At 37.9% G+C, this 21,608-nt stretch overlaps 1 protein-coding gene and 1 pseudogene across 1 annotated transcript; both read right to left on the reverse strand.

Moving 5' to 3' along the window:
* Positions 1–11: 11 nt before the first annotated feature.
* Positions 12–14,529, reverse strand: LOC137408164 (uncharacterized). Its single transcript, XM_068094567.1, has 14 exons — positions 14,422–14,529; positions 13,563–13,685; positions 12,557–12,781; positions 12,038–12,248; positions 11,094–11,305; positions 10,040–10,262; positions 9,192–9,373; positions 8,943–9,111; positions 7,772–7,923; positions 6,772–6,990; positions 4,524–4,647; positions 3,942–4,207; positions 2,321–2,507; positions 12–1,802 (listed from the first exon to the last, which is right to left on the reverse strand). Exons 1-14 carry the CDS (start codon positions 14,527–14,529, stop codon positions 358–360), a joined length of 3,846 nt encoding a protein of 1,281 aa, XP_067950668.1. The 3' UTR covers positions 12–357.
* A 3,644-nt stretch (positions 14,530–18,173) lies between these two features.
* LOC137390686 (sperm acrosomal protein FSA-ACR.1-like) lies at positions 18,174–21,608 on the reverse strand (annotated as a pseudogene).

Here is a 21,608-nt window from a genome sequence, read left to right on the forward strand (position 1 = left end):
TTAAACAGATTTCTATACAAATCTGGTGTAAAATAATAAAATAAGATCATTTAAATTTATATACTATATTAAAAAAACTCTGAAAACAAAGATTCTGACTAAAGGACTAAATATGAAGTAAAGAAATTCTATAAAATACTTTTGACTTGCATCAGTTTGCATCGAATGAAGGATGGAAAAAGTTTGTCCAGATATAATACCATAGCATTGAGCAGTACAGTAAATAGAAAAAAGTAACAAACTAAAAATGTTAGTATAAAGAAAAAAGTACAAAGTGCATAACTTCACCTCACAATCTCATCAAAATATTTGATCTGATACAATGATAACTTGGTTCTTTTGGCTACTGTAAAACAGCTATACATGACTTTCCTTGGCATCTTCCACCTCCTCAGCTGGTATTTCATGTGATTCCTTAACTTCTTTAGCCTGTAGCAAAGCTAAAACACGTGACTCTCTGCTCCGTGACTCCTCCACCAGCCTTTCCACCTTAAGAGTCAAATCTTGAATGACTGTGTCAGCTGAGCTTCGCTTCTCCGCCAAGTCTTTCTTTGGTATCTCTACATACCAGCGGTTTGTAGTGGCATCAAACTCCAAATTTTTAGGTCGGTAATATGAGCGACCCAAGCTTTCCTCAAATTCCAAAGGAAGACGAAGTGAACCAATTTTCCACATGACTTCAGACATCTTGCGAACATCTGCATATGAGTCACTCATCATGGCGATGAGGAGGTTGATGAGGACAATCGTACTAAGGATGATATACGCCGCGTACACAATCTGAACCATAGACTCATCCTTGTTCACTGATTGAAACTCGTCAGAATCAGCTGCAAAGTCATCCATTCCGATCATCCAGTTGAATACAAGGAAAATGGATGAGCCACTGGTGATGCTTAATGATGGAACAGTCTGAACTAGAGCGGCGTACGCAAAAGAGAATGCCAACAAAATGAAGAAGTAGATTAGCCCAAAACGAAGCATGTCTCGAAAAAGTATGTGCTGCAAGATGATTGAGAAATGATGGACCTGTTTAAATCCTCGAGTGAAAGCTATTGCATAAACCCAGCCAAATATGTAGCTCAGGGCCAACAGGTAGTCCTGGTTCGCTTCGCAATACCGGTTCATGATATACCAGCTAATGGTCAGCACGGAATAAAGAAAACCACAAAGTTGTAGAATGATTGAGCCAATTAGATATTCTCCTTGACTTTGCATTCGAAGCAGAACCTTGTAACCTCCCACTCGAAAGCATTTCCACAAGAGCTTTGCCATGTTCACTGCATCTAGCAACAACAAAATAACAGGCCAGCATAAGCTTATAGCCAAGCCGAACTCCAATGACAGGGGTAGCTGATTCATTGCAGAAGTTGAGCTCATGGTTACGTTGCCTGAGCAGGAAAGGGCGGCGATACCGGAATACGAGTAAACTGCCATGACAAGTACATGTATTAGAAAAGCTGCGGCAAAGAGCTTCTGATAAGCTCCCCAATAGGAATCTACGATATTCTTAAGGGGAGATGACTCAAGAACGGAGGCAACTGCGCTATGAGCATCAACCTTGACGAGAAGCTCAGCGATGCTCATAGTGCTTGCTTTGTCAGCTTCGGGAGACAGGAGAGGGGTGCTCTCGCGGTCATCAGGGTTGACTCTTGTAGGCTTATTCTTCTTCTTTAAGCTCTTGGAGTCCTGATGAGTTGAAGTGAATGGAAGCAGATCTGACACATCGTACCGCACCGTTGTTGATTGCGGTGTAGTGAATTTGAACACACGGGGAGTGTTTAATATGGCGATAATCATACCTGTAACATAGCAAACACTTGTAATTACACACTCATAATAATACAGCGCAAGGCCTTAACAACCTTTGACTTCTAAAAGCAGTCTAGAGTCAAGGTATTCAACAGAGCTACATAAACATACTATAAACTTAACAACATAACTGTGCTTCAAATCTTTTTTGCTACTTCAGTCTGTTACTACCTGAACGTAGCATCAGCGTGTTGCCTCATCTGATGCAAATCATTATTACAATTTACTGATGGAGTGTAATCTTACACTCTTAATAAATCACTTCTCACTGCAAACTTTCAAATACTTAGTTTTTCTAGCAAAGTGTAATCCTCAACAAAACAATGTTTATATATTTAAAAGTATGTAAGCTATAACTGCTTTAGCACCAGTAACTAACAGAAGGCAGCCATGATTAGAGCCAGCTAGGATCAAGGGAGATAAGGTCTGGGAGAGCTGGGATCTAGACGAGTCAGAAAAAGCTGAGATCGGGGAGGGCAGAGGTCAGCAAAAGCAAGGGCTGTCTCACCTGTGGCTGCAAGTTTGGCAGTGTACTGCAGTACATTGAGTCCATCCCTGTCATACACACTTGTAAAAAGGTGTAACATTGCCTGTTTCTTGTATTCAAAGCTATCATCTGCCTGGGCACTTGGAACACTTTTTCTGTTCTGTCGGCACCACCAGTGAATGCAGGTGTCGCATATGGCACTAAACACCTAGAGACATCATGTTACTCTCTTATGTCAGGATTGGAATATTACTGGTACGGTTCACTAGTCTGAATGTACAAGGAAAGACTAAACCAATGCTAACAAGGGAAAACTTAATAGCTAGACTATAGTATTCAGCTGGTTTCCTGAGAAGCCTTCTTTTTTATTGATCATGACATGAATTCACTGAGGGATGAATGCCATAGATAAATATCCGGTTGTTATAAACATGGGCACTCATTGAAGTTATCATTGCTAAACATCTAACAGCCTTTTACAAGAGAGAACCTCAAAGTCAAGTACAGTCAAAGCCAAGTACAGTCAGGGCCAAGTATAGTCAATCCAAGTACAGTCAATGCCAAGTACAGTCAAACCAAGTACAGTCAAAGCCAAGTACAGTCAATGCCAAGTACAGTCAAAGCCAAGTACAGTCAATGCCAAGTACAGTCAAAGCCAAGTACAGTCAAGGCCAAGTACAGTCAAAGCCAAGTACAGTCAAGGCCAAGTACAGTCAACCTCAACTACGACTTCCTACTACTACAAACGCATTTTTATAATCATGGCGTAAAATCTTTCAACATACATATACAACCTTTCGAGTGTCTCAAAACATGGCAGTCTTGTGAATCAGCATATATGTACGCAAATTTCCTTCACATATTTTGGTTGTTTCATCTGACAATAATATTAAACAGTGTTTCCTGTATTTGATTGTTTCACAGCTATGGATCTCAAGGAAACTAATGCACCGGTAAAAGAAATAAAAGAAGCAATAAAAGATAAAAATGCTTTCCTTGTAATTAATAAGTTTGAAGTAATAATAATAAACTCGATTGCTATTGATGACAGTTTTTTCTATTTTAGTTTTAATTTTATTACGGAATTGTGTAATTTTGTAATAATTTTTGATACTAAAGTAAAAAACATAGTTTTGGTTGCTTCAAAAAATTATAAGCCAACAATGAATGCTGTAGCAAACATACACAAATAGATTGTTTATAAATTTTATATTTTCACCTGAAATAAATATATTTTTGCATTTTAAAATCAGCAATATGATGATGCCAACTCTTGTAAAACATAACAAGTGCTTTGAGAAACAGATATATCTGACACGAAACTGTGAGTGATTTCAATGAGTGACAGCCAAAAAGTATAACTCTCAAATGTATTATTGACTTTGGTGTTGATGACCAAATTAAATCGCAGTCGGAAATTTATTTGCAAGAAACATGACAACAACACTAGTGTGGCAGTTAGTACCAGCTGTTGTCATGACTACAACATCGAATTTTGATTTATGAGCCATGAACAGAATAAATTCGTAGAATATGCTTTATAAAAGTTATTAAACCAGCTACTATTGGCTCCTGCTATCTATTGGTTTAAAGTTGGGCTGTAGGAGAAGACAACTCCAAATGAAATTTGTGAAAAAGTTACCTGCATGAAGCTGAACTCGTCGGCTCTCCTTTCTGATATTAGCCGTGCGAGCTCATGTAGTACAGTTCGGCCTTCCGAGTTTGTCTTTTCAAGGTCAGCTCCGGAGGTGATCAAGGTTTCGATCATCTTTTCATGGCAGTACTTGGCAGCAAGATGGAGAGGCGAGTTTCCAGCGCTGTCCGCTTTGTTTAAATCTATGGTTCTGCCAACGACTGAGTACGTTCTTATGAGCTGGTCGAGCATCTCCTGATCCCCATTCATGATTGCTGCAAGAAGTCAATGTAAGGATGGCCTAAAGACTGTTTAGCAAACTCTGATGCTGCTGTACTGAGACATGTAAGTAGGAAACTCTGAAGCTGCTGTACTGAGACATGTAAGTAGGAAACTCTGAAGCTGCTGTACTGAGACATGTAAGTAAGAAACTCTGAAGCTGCTGTACTAAGACATGTAAGTAGGAAACTCTGAAGCTGCTGTACTGAGACATGTAAGTAGGAAACTCTGAAGCTGCTGTACTGAGACATGTAAGTAGGAGTTGACTAGTTTTCTACTAACTGTATAATATAAGAGCTATAGGATGCCTACCTATGTGAACAGGTGTTGAGCCATTGGCATCTAGTAGGTTGGGGGAGAGATGGTTGAGCTCAGATATTATCTGAGTATTTCCAGCCAAGACTGCTGAGTGCAGTGCTGACCTTTGATTTACATCCTGGTAATAAAAAATAGAAAAAACATATATTTTTAAAAGCCTGCTTTTTGGTTTTTGTTGTTGCGTAACTCAATTGTAGCCAGGAAGTCAGGGTAGCTATTTGCTACATTTCCACCTGAATTTTAATTCTTACATGTTTAGCGCACAGCAAATTGTTTTATAGAATAGCAAGCAAACTATTGCTTCATACTGCCTAGACTGCATGTTACATCTTTTTAGTATATTTATAAATTGTTTAAAACATCTCAATTCACTCTTACAGAAGTCAATTAGCACGCAACTGATCTGATTAAAACCCATAATTTACCTTTGTGAGTCATTTATAGTCATTTATAAAAATTACTCCATCATTCAAAAACTTCTTATGTCTGATAACAATCTAAAATGCAATTAAAATTTGCTATAATTCATTGGCTGTTTCAACACAGAGGCATTATGGTTGCAGCCAATATGAGTAAATTTAGTGTAAAGAAAATGTACCGCTATTGAAATGGCTTTTGAAAAGCAACTTCTGTTGTTTCTTTTTAATACAAATGCGCGGAAGTGACCTTGGTAAGATTCTCATCCTTTCACTCTTACAAAGGTTTCTACAATTTTAGTTGAAACTTAATGGCTGACACATGAATCAAAACTTCTTCTTACATACTAACTAACTACTCGTATAGCCTAAGAATCCTGCTTTATATATAAGAAAATTGTACGTTTCAAACTACATGAGAACTCATTTGACAAGGTAATAAGATGGTATTAAGAAGAACACTTGCATCTCAAGTTCAATATTTGCAGTGAGCAGTAATCTATCCTTCATTTTTTCGTGACGTCGTTCTATCGTTGTCTGCCATCTTTATGACAACTTTTATCGTTAAAAATCGTTTTATCGCTTCTGCAATTAATTATTGCAAACAACGCTTTTGTTTGCAAATTTTTTATGTTAGTATCAAAACAACACCGAAAAATACTATTAATCAAGAGAATGACGATCGTTTTCTACAAAGACGGCGGCTTTTTCGTGGACGAGCGCATGTGCAAACAGCGTGATGACGTAAAAAAAACACGATGTATATATGTACTGTATTTCTCAAAGTATGTTTGTCGTCTGTCTGTCATTCTGGCTATAGCTATTATTAGAATAGCTGTAGCTGAACAACAATGCTGACACAACATCATGGCCAACCACCATTAGAAGCCAAGCGCCTATTAACTAGCTTACTAGAATTACTAGCTTACCAGCATAGAATTAGTAAGCTTACAAGCTTACAGGCTGATTTTTAATACCCGAGCAAGTTTATATATATTTCTCAAAGTATGTCCGTATGTAAGCATTCCGGCTATAGCTATTAAAATCTTGGAATAAGTAATCCGTACCAAAGGTGATTTGACCTCGGACCCACTGTTCACCAGTCTGACACCCTACCCAATAGGCCACAGAGAATGAATTGATAGCTTGCCGGTATAAGTCGGTATATGGAAGCGCATACCTTACGTCTTTGTATACCGTGCAGGGTGATTGCATAAGTAAGTGATTGTCATTAGTTATCTTACTAAAATTTGCCATTAGCATTCTGCCAGGCTAATAGCAAGTGACAGGCAACTCTCATTACTTCTCATTGTTTATAAACTGATTCTTATTACCAGCGCAACGCTGGGTAGCACAGCCAGTATCTCTATATATTAGAGTGGTTTGTTTCTATTCGATGAATTTTGTTAGAATGGTATTTCTGTTCTAAAATACACGAAGAATGAGCTTTCGATAGAAGATGGATGGGATGTCTATAGGATGATTATGGGATGTCTAAGAACATCTACAACAAATTTTTCATTATTTTCATTGAATCATGACTAAAATTTCAATTGGTGAAGTTATGTAATTTCTCTGTACACACAATTCTGGATTTGGCTGATAACAGATATAATTCCACCAGCAAATGTAAGCCCTTCTATTCTGAACCACTTTATCAAGTTCAGAAGTGCATGTTTATTGATCAATCATCTAATATAATCCTTTATGTAAAGACATGGCTGGTAAAACAGTGGGTGACAGCAAATAATCACCTATATCTCATTGTGTTTAGCACAATGCGTAGGCAACCCTGACTACTATACATAGAAACAGTAAATATTTACCTGCACATGAACCACCGTCCAATCAAGATGAAGTATCATCTCAGTGACCATTTTTTTTGAGTTTAGAATAGAAACTTCAGGAGATCTCGCTGCCAGATGTAGCGCCGTCTGATTATGGGTGTTTTTCTGGCCAAGGTTGCTAAGGGGGAGTAGAATTGCAATGGCCTCATTGCAGGCATGTTCACAGGCTATGTGAAGGGCGGTATAACCTCTGTAGTCCTAAAGCAAATACAGCATACAAATGTCAATAATGTTCTCAGCCGGATACTTTTTATAAAGCTCATGTGTATCAAGTAAGTATCTGAGCTAACATCAAAATTGATTTTGTACAGCCATTCATTCTCCCTCCCAATCAGATTCTACAAAAACCATTTCTGCTGAAGTATTTTGAAAATTACTCAGTGTATCTGAATCATGTTGTGATTTAATGATGGAGAAAGATATTTGATAACCATCGTTACCATACCATATTTGCATCTTACAACTACAGCAGATCTTCGTAGCCTACTAATAACTATTCTATCTTGTGATTGGCTGTGCACTAACTACCACACGTCTGGCTTTGTTCTACTATCCTTAACAGGTTCTGTATAACTTGATTATGGTTCAGCCGTTAGAAACTACTGAAGTAGTGCTGGAAGTAGTGAGTGCTGTAGTGCTGGTGAGTAGGCTGGAAAGAACACCCTGCAGTAATAACTTCTCAAACTACCGGAACTAGCAAAGTGTAGCTATTCACTAAAGCGCATCTCTTTTAAACCCCTTAATTCAGGGCTAGTCGTGCTGGTTATGAACTCGGCAAATGCGCATTCTCGATCCAATTGAAAACACACACCCAGCTTTGTAAGACCAAAATATTGCATGGTCAACCGTAGATGAATGCCTGCATGACTAATGCTATTCTCAATTGGTGCATACCGGTAGCTCAAATGATTACATAATGCTTGTGGCAACCATTCACAGCGCAACGACCTTATCAGATAAGCTGAGAGGGACGTTTTACCTGGGCGCGACACAGGGACTCCGTGGCATACTTTCTCAGTGTCACAGCCTGATTATGTTTGGCGGCTATATGAATAAATGTACTCTCATCGTCGTCTACACCAAATGGGTCAATGTTCATCTCTATAAGGAAGTCTATTATCTCCGTATCACCTATGAATGAAACACATGATCTTAGGGCCAATAGAGTGATAGATGAGAGTTGTCTACTGAACAATAAGTGATTTTGTTAATCTTATGGTAAACTGAGTTTAATCAACCCAAGTTTAATTGAGCAAGTAATAACTCACCCATCGATGCTGCCGCATGAAGCGGTGTTATACCCGGTGGTAAGACAAGTCGTAATAACTCACCCATCGATGCTGCCGCATGAAGCGGTGTTATACCCGGTGGTAAGACAAGTAGTAATAACTCATCCATCAGTGCTGCCGCATGAAGCGGTGTTATACTCGTTGGTAAGACAAGTAATAATAACTCACCCATCGATGCTGCCGCATGAAGCGGTGTTATACCCGGTGGTAAGACAAGTAGTAATAACTCACCCATCAATGATGCCGCATGAAGCGGTGTTATACCCGGTGGTAAGACAAGTAGTAATAACTCACCCATCGATGCTGCCGCATGAAGCGGTGTTATACCCGGTGGTAAGACAAGTAATAATAACTCACCCATCAATGATGCCGCATGAAGCGGTGTTATACCCGGTGGTAAGACAAGTAGTAATAACTCACCCATCGATGCTGCCGCATGAAGCGGTGTTATACCCGGTGGTAAGACAAGTAATAATAACTCACCCATCGATGCTGCCGCATGAAGCGGTGTTATACCCGGTGGTAAGACAAGTAGTAATAACTCACCCATCGATGCTGCCGCATGAAGCGGTGTTATACCCGGTGGTAAGACAAGTAATAATAACTCACCCATCAATGATGCCGCATGAAGCGGTGTTATACCCGGTGGTAAGACAAGTAATAATAACTCACCCATCAATGATGCCGCATGAAGCGGTGTTATACCTCGTGGTAAGACAAGTAGTAATAACTCACCCATCGATGCTACCGCGTGAAGCGGTGTTATACCCGGTGGTAAGACAAGTAATAATAACTCACCCATCGATGCTGCCGCATGAAACTGTGTTATACCCGGTGGTAAGAGAAGTAATAATAACTCACCCATCGATGCTGCCGCATGAAGCGGCGTTATACCCGGTGGTAAGACAAGTTTTGGAGATTTGGTGAATTTTGAAGAAGCTAGATGAGACAACTCATGCAATGATTTCTTATGTCCAGCTTCTGATGCACTTTCAGCAGCCATGTTGGTGGCTACGTGGTCAACGAGAGCCTAGAAGGATAAAATATTTATTATTTTTTAAAGATAAAGATTGACCTTTCTTGAAACAACATTGGTAACAGTTCTCTTACCATCATTAGCTTGGCGTTCTTCTGTTCGAGCGCGTAGTCCCAGACACCCTTGCCAGCAGCATTTCTGTGGTTAAAATCAGCACCCCATTGTGCTAAAAAGACAACTACACGATGCTGTCCGTGGGAGGCAGCGAGCAGTAGTGCGTTGTTTCCTTGGTCATCGAGTGTATTAACTGCAGCACCTGCAATATGCCAGATAAATGATCAGTTTGTAAAGCTAGAAAACATTTTATCTAAGTCGGTCTACAAGGCCAACCTATATCCTATAGTGAATGGGTAAACCTTTAAAATATGATTCTTGTAAAGCAGAAATAACCTCCCTTATGCTGATCTCCACTTCATGCCTGAATCAATTACAAAATAAAAGCTCAAAAAATGATTGAGATTTTATGTCGGCAGCTGATAATACTGTCTCTCCTTTGACCTAAGGCAACAACTATGATCACCGGGCAAAGGATTGAGTCATTGTGGATTTCGTGCTTAATCAGGTTACTATTAGTTGGTGTATGTAAACTCTATTCTAGATGAGAGCCAGGCTATCGATTTATGTACTCAGTTATGTATCATGAGATATGATTTTCAAGCTGAATTGGTGAGACATGATGGATAGAAGTGTTGAAGCAAGCACCAGCGTACAAGACAGAGTACCAGTTCTTTGGAAATGTCTGCTAAACACAGCAGAGGGTACAAAAGAAAGACTTTACCCGTGTTGTCCAAGCTGCTTAGCAAGAGTCTAGTAACTATCATAGACAGGAAGTGTTGGCAGGTATTAATAAGCTCTTTCGTTGAAACATGTCTTACAGATTTCTGTTCCTAGGAAATAGATGAAAATTAGTACAATGACTAACCGGCATCGAGGAGATGTGCGACTATGTCAAGGCAGCCTTCGACAGCTGCAAAGTGCAAAGCTGTATGGCCACTTTTCATTCGCTTGTTTATGTCAGCCTTATGCTGAATAAGCAGTTTGACTATTTCTGTGAAACCCATAGCGGAGGCTGCAATTATCGGGCAAACAAGTCCAAGACGCCGTTCTATGTTAATATTGATGCCTTTACTCTTTGTCAGTAATATCTACAAAATATATTATAGTAAAATCTTGTGAGTTCACACCCAACCCTTTTAGGTATGCTATACTAAAATCTAAAAATGCAATCAGGAACAATTGGATAGATAATATGACAGCTGACGTAATAAGTATAACCAGTAGTTGTCGGCATCTGATTGGCTTTCGGAAAAGTTAATTTTAAGCTGATTAAAACATCAAGACTAAATATGGTTAGAAAACTTCAATTTCACAAAGCATTCTCAACCATCTATATATATAAATCTCAAAGTTCGTGTGTCGTCTGTGTGTGTTTTGGTTTCTCCGGCTACAGCTACTAAAATCTAGGAATGAAATATCCATTTCATGCTGGATTTGATCTCAGAACCTCCCGTTCACCAGGCAAATATCTTACCAATTAAGCTACATGAGATGCATAGAATTGTGAAGGTATGCGGGTGAAATGCTGCGCGGCATGTCATTTTATGCTTGCTCTCATGGCTCTTATTAGTAAGTTTAGCAATACTAGCTCACTCAAATTAGTCATTGGCAATGTGCTAGACTAATGGCAAGTGGCAGGCAACTACATCACCTGCCAATCTTTATAAGCCATTTTTATTAGCCAAGCAAGGCCGGGCAATTGGTGAGTTTAATATACATTATATACATGTATACTACATCCACACCTCAGCATTGACCTTCAATAATGCCCTTGGTAATTATTCTCTTGCGTCCTGTTTAGTAAAGTTTAAACTTTCAGGAGCAGCGAGTTTGAAAAAACAAGTAGCCATTTTATATGACCAAATAAATCAAATAAATACGGTTGACAAAATAATAACTATTAACAATATATTACTTACCCTCACCACTTCAGTATGCCCGTTTCTACAAGCCCAGTGCAAAGCACTTGAACCTTTGTCGTTTTGCCCATTCACATTAGCCCCGAGCTCAATGAGAAGCTTTACTGTCATTGGTCTGTTATCATTAGCTGCCCATAGTATGGGCAGGTCTCCTTTCTCATTGGGAAGATCAACGGGCATCCCACAGTCTTGGATAAAGTATCTGACCAGCTCTGCATGTACATTTATATATACTAAAGAGATACTATCTATGTCTGTGTCAATTCATTACTTTATAGGTTGCAGAAACTTTATCTAAATGCATAAAAATGTAGCCGTTATTAGTTTAATATGAAAGCTTGCGACACACTCTTAGCTGGTAAATCAAGGAGATGATTAACTCAGTTTAAATCAGCCATCATGTAAGCTCACCTAGCCTGGGCATGGCTCTCTTGGGGGTGGGAAGAGAGAGAGCCATGCCCAGGCTAAAGCTCACACGTTGTAGGACTTTTTATCAAAGCCTCATTTCTGCTGAACAATTTTATTGGTCATTATCAAGGGCTTTATGAAGATGATGAGCAAATTACGTTATAAATGAGCTAGATAAGAGAATGGCTGATGTTCATTAATGAATGACGTTGACAATAGATGAGATAAGGCACATTATAGTAAGTAGCCCATTGAAACTCAACAAACTTGTCCATTGAAGCGAATTATGTAAATATGCAATGTCTTCATGAGATGTCACCTGATGTACCAGTGATGACAACCTGAGCAAGGTGCTCATCAACTATTTCACACAACCAATCAGCCCTAAACTCAATTCCTCAGCACTGTAATAAACAAGCATCTACTTGCCCTCTACACATAATAAGCTGGGCTTATAAATATATTATTATGCAACTGCAGGATTATCACATAAAATTAAAAAGTTTTTTATCTTTTTCACACCATTCTTTTCTTACCATTGTTGCCTTCCTTGGCTGCCATGTGCAGACAGGTGAGAGGACGCGGGCGCTGACCTTCAGGCACTATGACTGTTTTCATATTCAACAGCTTCACCCTTAGGTTCTTATCACATATACTGTTCACCAGGAGCTTTGCTGCCTCTACGTGCCCTTTATCAGTGGCCATATGTAATACGGAGTATGACGACTTTTTACCACCAACTGTCACCTAAAGGAGAGGCAGTAAGAAGAGTGACGATGGTTGAAGGTGTATGGAAGCGTGTCATGGGAGAATAACTAAAATCACGAACAGTTGCGCACAACAGCTTTATAAAACTAATGACTGATGCATTGATTCTATGGAACAAGAAATTCTTATCGTATTCGCTGCTGCCATTAAACCAAAAATTAAGTTAACTAGCGGAAAACGGACAAAAATATTCTGAGGAGAAGTTATTGAAGTTCTATGAAGCAAATTAAATGGTTAAATTTCTTCTTCATAAAACTGCACAACTCATAGAAGAGTGTGAGACGAACCCGCTGGCAAGTGCATATCTGATCATCTCCCAAAGCCCGCACAAGCAAGCTTATCATAACCATGTTGACAGTGTCTTTACTCAGAGCGCGGTGTAAAGGCGTTTCCATTGTTTTAGGTTCTGCAAGCTGATTCATGTCTCCCCTGCTCTTCATGAGATCCCCAATGACTTGCTTAAGACTAGAGACATCTTCACTTTCCACCGACTGGAAGACTTTTAACCGTATCTGAAGAGAGAGAAGAAAGTGTAAGCAAGAGAGAAGAGGAAAGCAACAAAAATAAATGAAATGCTTTAAAAATGACGCTCTAAGGGCAAAAGTAGACAAACTTTGATACTCGTTAGTTTGACTTAGAAAAACTGTAAGAAATTATTGAAGCATTTGATTTTTGGCATCCAAATTAAGAGTAGGGTCGCTGCCAGAGCAAACATATTAAAGTCTTGTGCTCATTCATAGGATGTGCAGCAATTGCCTTTTGCTAAAAACAATTTATAACTGCACCATTCACCGGCAATAAATAGAGGAGTGGTCAAGTCGTATACCATGTTCTTGCTGTCAGTTTACGCATTCGAGTGCCTAGCAACAAAGAATTTGAAAAACTGTGTTATACAATGAGAGTTGCTAAAATATTTACATCTTGTTCATCTACATCTCACTGGTGAAAGTGAAAAGCCATAGTATGCATGTACATGTGAGTGCAATAGAACAGTGCTATTCTCAAGTTTGAGAAGTAAGTACAGACAGCATGTACTCAATCATGTTGCTAACAGATGTATGTCTCGTCGGGTGTCAGTGATCTCGTTGCACTCTCATGACATTAGACTATCGAGTCAAATGCGGTCACAACAATCTTTGCAGTGCATATCAAGGTCAGGGACACCTCATGCTATAGTCTTATAGCATTTAAGTGGGTGTGAGCTAATACAGCATTCTCTACAAATAAATCACTCAACCTGTCAAGATCCGGATTCCGTTGCGACACGGATCTTACCTATACAACACAACATACCTGCTCATAATCAAGGCCTTCTTTCTCGGCAACTTCACTGACTGTGGTTGAGATTTGTGGCAGCTGAACAGCCATTTTTTTGTTCTTGTTGTCAATAAATTTTTGCATGGTTTTCTCCATGATCTGGAAAAGACACCCATCACTAATATACCATACAATGTTGTACTATATTTACACAATGCCTACACGTATCAACTGTTAAATAAAGAAATTCCCAGCTGACTACATATAAGCATATGTAAAAAGTTTGACCATATAAGGTAAAAAAGAATTTGGTAGAGTAATTTATAAATAGACAGGACTATGAAGAACAGTGTAGCTCTATGGTGTATACACTAGAGAAATGAGAGCGGTTTACATCTTATGACTTGTGAGAAGTAAATACTGTCACAGTCCTTTCAGCGGTTGCTTCACAATTCACTTAGCCTGAGGGCAAACAAGGATTGTTGGTGTAATTTGAATAGCAGTTCACAACGCAAAGGATGCATTACTTTGCAACAGTTAAAAAATTTGTAATAAGTATCTCTGCTAATCAGCCCAGTTATTGGGCACCAATGGAATACATTATCATAAATAATGGAGATAAAAGGTTAGTGAGCAGCCAATCGTCTTCTACACTAGCACAGCAAGAGTTGATGGAACAGAGAACTATGCACGTGCAATGCAGAGTTTAAACTAAGAAAGCTTGTGAATAAGCGAAGTCATTTCACTAGCACCCAAACCTGAGCTTACCTGACGTTCCTTGAAGGATAAAGCAGAGCAATTTTAAAGCATATATATGTATTATATATATATATAAACTGAGAAAAAGAATAGTGCAATATAAATCACTGTTACAGAAGTGCAAACTATTCTTTACCTTTTCTTCTTGCTCTGTTATTTGAGACTGTCTGTTTCTTCTCATGGCGAGCAGAGCCTTAAAGTCTCCATCTAGACTGTCAGGGTTGCTAGTTGTGAAGTCCTCCATTGCGAGTCTTTTAAAGCAGTAATATAAAGATGAAAAAGCTTTAAGATGAAACTACCTAAATGCTATTCAAACCATAATCAGTTTTGGTAATAATTATTGCGAAGACTGTCAAATATTAGAACTGCACTGCATCATTGCGGTGCAATACGCAGTAATTTTGCAGTGCGTTGCAACTTTCTAATGTGCAATTGATATTTCCTGCGACTGCAACTGTGCTACTATTGCAAATTTCCCAATGTGATCTACTGCACATTTACTTCTAAAACACATAACTTAGCAAATTCTGCAAACCCAGCAATTCAGGCATACTGTGAATGCGCATTGTTCAAAGTTTGAAACTGCACTTGTACTGTAACTGTGCATTAATATAAAGTTGATAATGTGGATCAACCGACACTGTTGACTTTCCAAGCATTTGTACTGCGAGTTCATTCTTACTGTGTTACTATACTTTGCTCAAAGTTCTCATCACAATTAATGATGCTTGAAAATTTAAAACAGAACTGGATTACATACACAGCTTCAGCTTTGATTGCCTCTAGTAATTACCATCGACTAATTGAATTTGTGCTCCTATATCTTGTAACTTTTAACTCTCACATCATTTCAAAATAGGGAGTCGGGCACTACAATTATTCCAATAAAAATGGGGTCCTAGTAATGTATTCTCATTGCTATTATAAATTAGAACCATAACAGATTTGCATTTTAAACATATACCACAAGCTCATGGTGATCAATTTGTTTGCCGACTCATACTCAAGTCTAAGCAGTATTCACATCTTGCAATTGTTCTGTGGTTATGTCAAAGTCAACTCAATATTTGATTACTTGATGAGTTTTTTTGTAAATGTTATCAATGATATACAGCCTCCCTAGGGGGCTGTATATCATTGATGTTATGTGCATGCATGTAGAGTATAATGCAAACGTTTCTACTGTATCTAGCACTGCTAAATGCGCATTAGCAACACTTACATTGCCTCCAGTGTAGTAGGTAATACCACTGCACCAATACTTCTTATTAGGCATTAAAAATAGTTACCCTGCAGGTATAGTGCATACTGCACAGTAGTAAAAGTACACGATGCGCTTAGATCCCATAGGGACCCCATACTGCATGACTCGACATGCTTGCGACTGTACTGCTAGAGATCTAAGCAAACATTTACAGGAACTGAAAAACTCGTTTTACATTTGGGCATTGGTGAATAGTACTTAATGCACAGCTATGAATTTTTTAATAGCTGCAACTCTGATTCTTGCATCAATAGCAGTTTTAAGCTCATTTTAGACCGTTATGCCTTTGTTGACCTTGGCGAGGTTTTTTGTAAAAATATATTTAATGAAATTGATTAGAGTAAGCTGCTTGTTTTGTTGGAACATTGTACCAAAAACACAAATGTATTATAAGATTAATAAGAAGCTTTTTCATGTAAACTTAAACTAAAAAGCTGTTAAAATCAAAAGTAGTTTTAAGCGGGAAAATAAGTTAATATTTATATTTTATTAGCTCAAACAATTGCGTGAAAATATACTTAAACATTACCCAATACTGTATAGTTGCCAATGATTTAGTCCCATGAATGCTTGAATCTGACGCTGCATATATACAAAAAGCTACAATACGTTCATCAATATATGCGTGCAGACCAATAATAAATAACAGCAGTGTTTGGCAGCAAGCAATAATAAAATACAAACCTGATTTTCTGATTTCCCTACTTCGAAAAGCTTACACCTTTTATGTTAAGCATCACATCTGCAAAACAATTCCGATTGCATCTTTAACTTCCTCACATTGGCATATTATACATATTTGTCGCCATTCCCGGAAAGCCGCAAGTAAGAAGATAGATCTAGCGCGTATAGGTTGCTCTAATACCATAGCAACGTTGCAACTGAAAACTTTTACAACTGACCAACTTATTGAACAAGACTAGCCAATACAATCAATACACAAACTATACGTCAATGGCTCTTCAAAATTCCCTTAGCAAATAATTCATATTTGTTCGCTAAAACATAGTTGCTGGCGGAAACTATTCCTACGATCGTCAGGCACACCATAGACCTATTAACTATAATTACAATCGTATAGTTAATAGGGGCTATAAGCCACACGATCAATATTCGGTATAGAACTAAGCGCGAGCTAACTAAACATAACCAGTGCGAAATGTTTTGCATGAGAAGATAACTTGAAAGTTTATCGTTTGAGTTACTTCCCAGCATGAAGTTTTAAGAGCTCTGGAAACAACACTACTAATGACAGGATTCTCAATATCTTGGATTTCTTCAAGGCAACTCAAATATCACATGTAATTTTGAGTGTGCTTTCAAACTTTCTAAGCGAAAATAAACCGTTTACATTTGATAAAGTAACAGTATACCGATAGTGGTGAGGATGAAAAGATTTGTTAATGATTATTATTCTTAGCATCAACAGAAGTTAATAAAATACATACAATTATAACACATTTAGTTAAAATTAGTTAAATGTCTTAAAAAATGTTTACCTCATGGTTGTTATTAAAAATTGAGAGCTTGGCATTAGTAGTAAATTAGCTAAGAAAACTGATATACAAATTAGAATTGCTCTAAATTATTCTCACAGCCTAAGATTGTTTTAATTTAAAAAAATATTTCTAGTTCTATCACATCACAATTAAATAATAGCCTTAATATATGGTACTAGATGGCAGTGAATTCATGACACCTTATTTTCAAAAAACTAACAAATAATTATGATCGGAGAAACCTCGGCCAGACACACTATTATTTTTTGGCTCACTCAAGCATAGCTGCATTTTTCTTCTCTTTTTGACTGCAGGATGGTCTAAGCGTTGAATTCTTTTAAAATCTGTTTAGTTGTATTGTTGGGGCTGCCTACATAGTCTTTAGCTGTCACGCCAAAAACAAACAGTTTCTAGCTGTAAGGCTATGGATGAGTTTCCATGACTGCCTATAGAGTTTCCATGACTGCCTTATTTGCACTTCTATCTACACTCTTGCCATTGCCATCTAGCCATGCGTTATCCTAATCAGTAAAGTTCATGCAAAAGTCAGTGGCTTATCTACCTATAGGGCAGTTCTATCTTTGCCCTTATCAGCCTTATTCACACCGACCAACTATAAAGAAATAATGCTATTGAAATATGTTTCTAAATCACCACATATGGACTTTCTGAGCACGTTATATTTGCAAACTTTTATCCCTTCTTAATGCCAATGCTCTACTGTTTAGAAACATGCATCAGAGGTAAATAGCAGTGCATTGTTATAAGTATTGCATTCATTTAGCTACTGAGTGATGTATAGTACTGTGATTAACCTTTAACGAGGAGTTGTGTCACCGATGTTTCTCATTTTCAATATAGTTTTAAATTGAGAGCAATATCTTGTGCATGTGTTCTGAAACTACAAAATTTTTTATAGGATATAGGCCTACAAAAAAAATTTGTAGTATGTTGTGCTCTATTATTCTATATTATACTATGCTATAGTATGCTATGGAGCGATGTACAATACTATGTTAACCTTTTCGCATGACACCGTACTATAATAGACTGCTGTACTGTCCCGCACTGTACCGGGCTGAACTTTACTGTCCTGTACTGTGCTGTATTGAGCTGTACTGCGCTTTACTGCGCTCTACTGCGCTTTACTGCGTTGTATTGCTCTGTGTTGCACTGTGCTGTACTGGACTGAACTGTGCTGTACTGTGCTGCACTGTGCTGTACTGGGCTGAACTGTGCTGCACTGTGCTACTCTGTGACATACTGGGCTGCACTGTCCTGCGCTGCACTGTGCTGTTCTGTACTATACTGTCCTGTACTGTGCTATGCTGTGCTGTGCTGCACTGTGCTGGTCTGAACTGTGCTGTACTGTGTTGCACTGTGCTGGGCCGTACTATACTGTCCTGTACTGTGCTACGCTGTGCTGTACTGTACTGAGCTGCAGTGTGCTGCACTTTGCTGGGCTGAACTGAGCTGTACTGTGTTGCACTGTTCTGGGCTGAGTTGTAGTATACTATTCTGTACCATGCTACACTGTGCTGTACTGTGCTGGGCTGCCCTGTGCTGGGCTGTACTCTACTGTCCTGTACTCTGCTGCATTGTGCTGAACTGCGCTGGGCTGTACTGTGTAGTATTGTGCTGCACTGGGCTACACTGTGCTGTACTGTGCTATGCCAAACTATACTATGCTACTTAATGCTATACTATGCTACCCTATATTAAACAATGTCATTATTCTAAGTTTCCATAATCTAAACTGTAGGATTCGATACATTAAAAATAGTTGAAGGCAAAATTCAGATTTTTGCAGTGACATTGAACAAAAGCTACTACTGCTTAGTAAGAGGCCAACTTCACACTTTAGACAGATCTAAAGTAACTGTAGGTCTACAGTCTACAATTGAAACCCGTACCAAATCATACTTGTATGTTTTTAATATAATCATGTATCTATGTACTGAATATCTCTCTTATCCTAAGGGTAATTGGGTTGAGTTAATAATCAGGGCTAATAGTAAGCACACTGAAGGTCAAGGACTTAAGATAAAGAAACTAAAAGTATATTCTAGTAAAAAAAGCCACATAGTAGATTGTAGAACTCATGCTATCATAATGTTCATTACTAAAGTGTGAACTGTGTGTTATACCTTTTGAAACATGCAGTTAACATGAGACATAGGGCATATGTCAAGGAGGATAGTCTATGACAATACATAGCGTGCGTATACAGCCCCTTTAATCATCTTCTCTTTCATCATCAATCCAGCAAATGTTTTTCTATAGATTATTACTCTTCCCCCCCACAACTTTTTGCAGTCTGAAATAGCAATAAATATGTAGGCTCCATATCTATTTAATATTTATTTGAAATAGAGGCATCTTTTTTAATTGGTAGACAAAATAATTAACTTTTGAAATAAGTGAATGTGAAAACCTTACCTTAAAAAACATACATTTACTCAGCCTTATGACTGGTGACATGGCTACTTATGACTACTTATGGCTACCTACCATCAGATGTAAACCTCTTCTATCATTGGATCTCTTCTGTGACATCAGACCTTGAACTGTGTTATTAACTAGGCTGTTTATCACACAAGTATTATTTTTTATATATTTTTTTTATATTCTAGTCAATCTTGGGACAAAAATTACTTCATAAGAACCTGTGATAAAGATGCTTAGAGCTAATTCAACACATTCAGAATACATATTTTGGTAGTATGTTTATTGTGTTGAAATAGTAGACAATTATTTGAAATGCATGTTTTTTTGTGCTAGAGACCAGTAGGGATTAGTCATGTCTGAGAGGTCTAGTTTTATACTTATGTCTACTTCATCTACCAGACATTTGTTTAGTGATTTGTCATCAGCTCACAAATCTTTGGCCTTTCATTGGCCATTAAGCTGTTATTATCTTTGGTCTATTCAAGCGCATTGACTCTTCTCAAAGGTCTGGGTAAATGCTTGCATTGCACTAGTTGACAGTTAAACTTACACAGCACCTGACCTATTTATTTTAGAGAATGTTAATATTCTGTCAGAGTACTTTGGATTCGAAGTAAAGTGTAGCCCAGTAGGGGTAACAGGGGCGAGGGGGGTCACAGTAGGCCGTTTTTGACCTTATTTACGATTTCCTCTGCCCATAGTCGATCAACTAACTTTAAATCATTAGAACAGCAAAATAAATATGTTCTCTAACACACATGGAAGCCTCTGGCTCTATGTCAATCCTTGTACAATATATTCTCCAGTGGGCCAGTACTGAGAATATGTACTTCTTACTTTATGAATCAAAACGTTTGCAGCTGTGACAGAGAATAAGTCTGCTAGCAATGAGCTAGATGGCATGATATGGTATACATGTGCATCTTATAGTAAAACAACAGCATTATATGCTATACATGTGCATCTTATAGTAAAACAACAGCATAATATGGTATACATGTGTATCTTATAGTAAAACAACAGCATGATATGGTATACATGTGTATCTTATAGTAAAACAACAGCATGATATGGTATACATGTGTATCTTATAGTAAAACAACAGCATGATATGCTATACATGTGTATCTTATAGTAAAACAACAGCATAATATGGTATACATGTGTATATTATAGTAAAACAACAGCATGATATGGTATACATGTGTATCTTATAGTAAGCATGATATGGTATACATGTCTATCTTATAGTAAAACAACAGCATGATATGGTATACATGTCTATCTTATAGTAAAACAACAGCATGATATGCTATACATGTGTATCTTATAGTAAAACAACAGCAATGGTATGGTATACATGTATATTTTATAGTAAAACAATAGCGGGCTACACAGTGCATTGCAAGTCATTCAGAAAAAGCTCAACTTATATATCTCACAGATATTAAAACTAAAACTAGACAAGGATACTAGGAGAGGTTTTTGTTAAGCTTCTGCACACTTGATAGGCCTACTTCCTAAATCACACTTAACACTGATTAGAAACCATTACTAAAATAGGTATTAACCTACATGTATGTAAGCAGCTGTGCTTAAGAAAGTCTTCAACACTAGCCGCAAGCCTCATAACTTTATAATATTGTTGATTACACTTGTTCTAACACAGACACTGTCTTCTTTCGTTGCCATACATACATGAAGATTGCAAATTAGCTTCACCCAATCATATTTCTAAACAACTCTTGTTTAGCCTGAAGAGGATTGTATCTCAAGGGTACAGCACGACATTCTATTCTGATGAAAAGCCAACTCAGTCTATTTAGTATGCCTAGTTTGACCTTTATTAGCGGCTCCCGTGTGTTTAATGTATTTAGAATAGCCACCTTTCTAAACAAGCCATTGTAACACACTACTATAAATGACTCGTTGAATATAAGCAAAGCATACACACATTGTCTAACATTGGTCCTTCTCAGCTCTCTCAAGAGAGAAAGAAATAAACGACATCTGAGAACTGTGGTAGGATTATTTAAAGGGTTGTTGCTGTACCCGCCTTTCCAATTCAAAAGATAATCGAATTATACTACCTTCAAGGTCATCACCATCCAT

The sequence above is a fragment of the Watersipora subatra genome, chromosome 1 (assembly GCF_963576615.1).
Source record: "Watersipora subatra chromosome 1, tzWatSuba1.1, whole genome shotgun sequence".
In the NCBI taxonomy this organism is placed as follows: Eukaryota; Metazoa; Bryozoa; class Gymnolaemata; order Cheilostomatida; family Watersiporidae; genus Watersipora; species Watersipora subatra.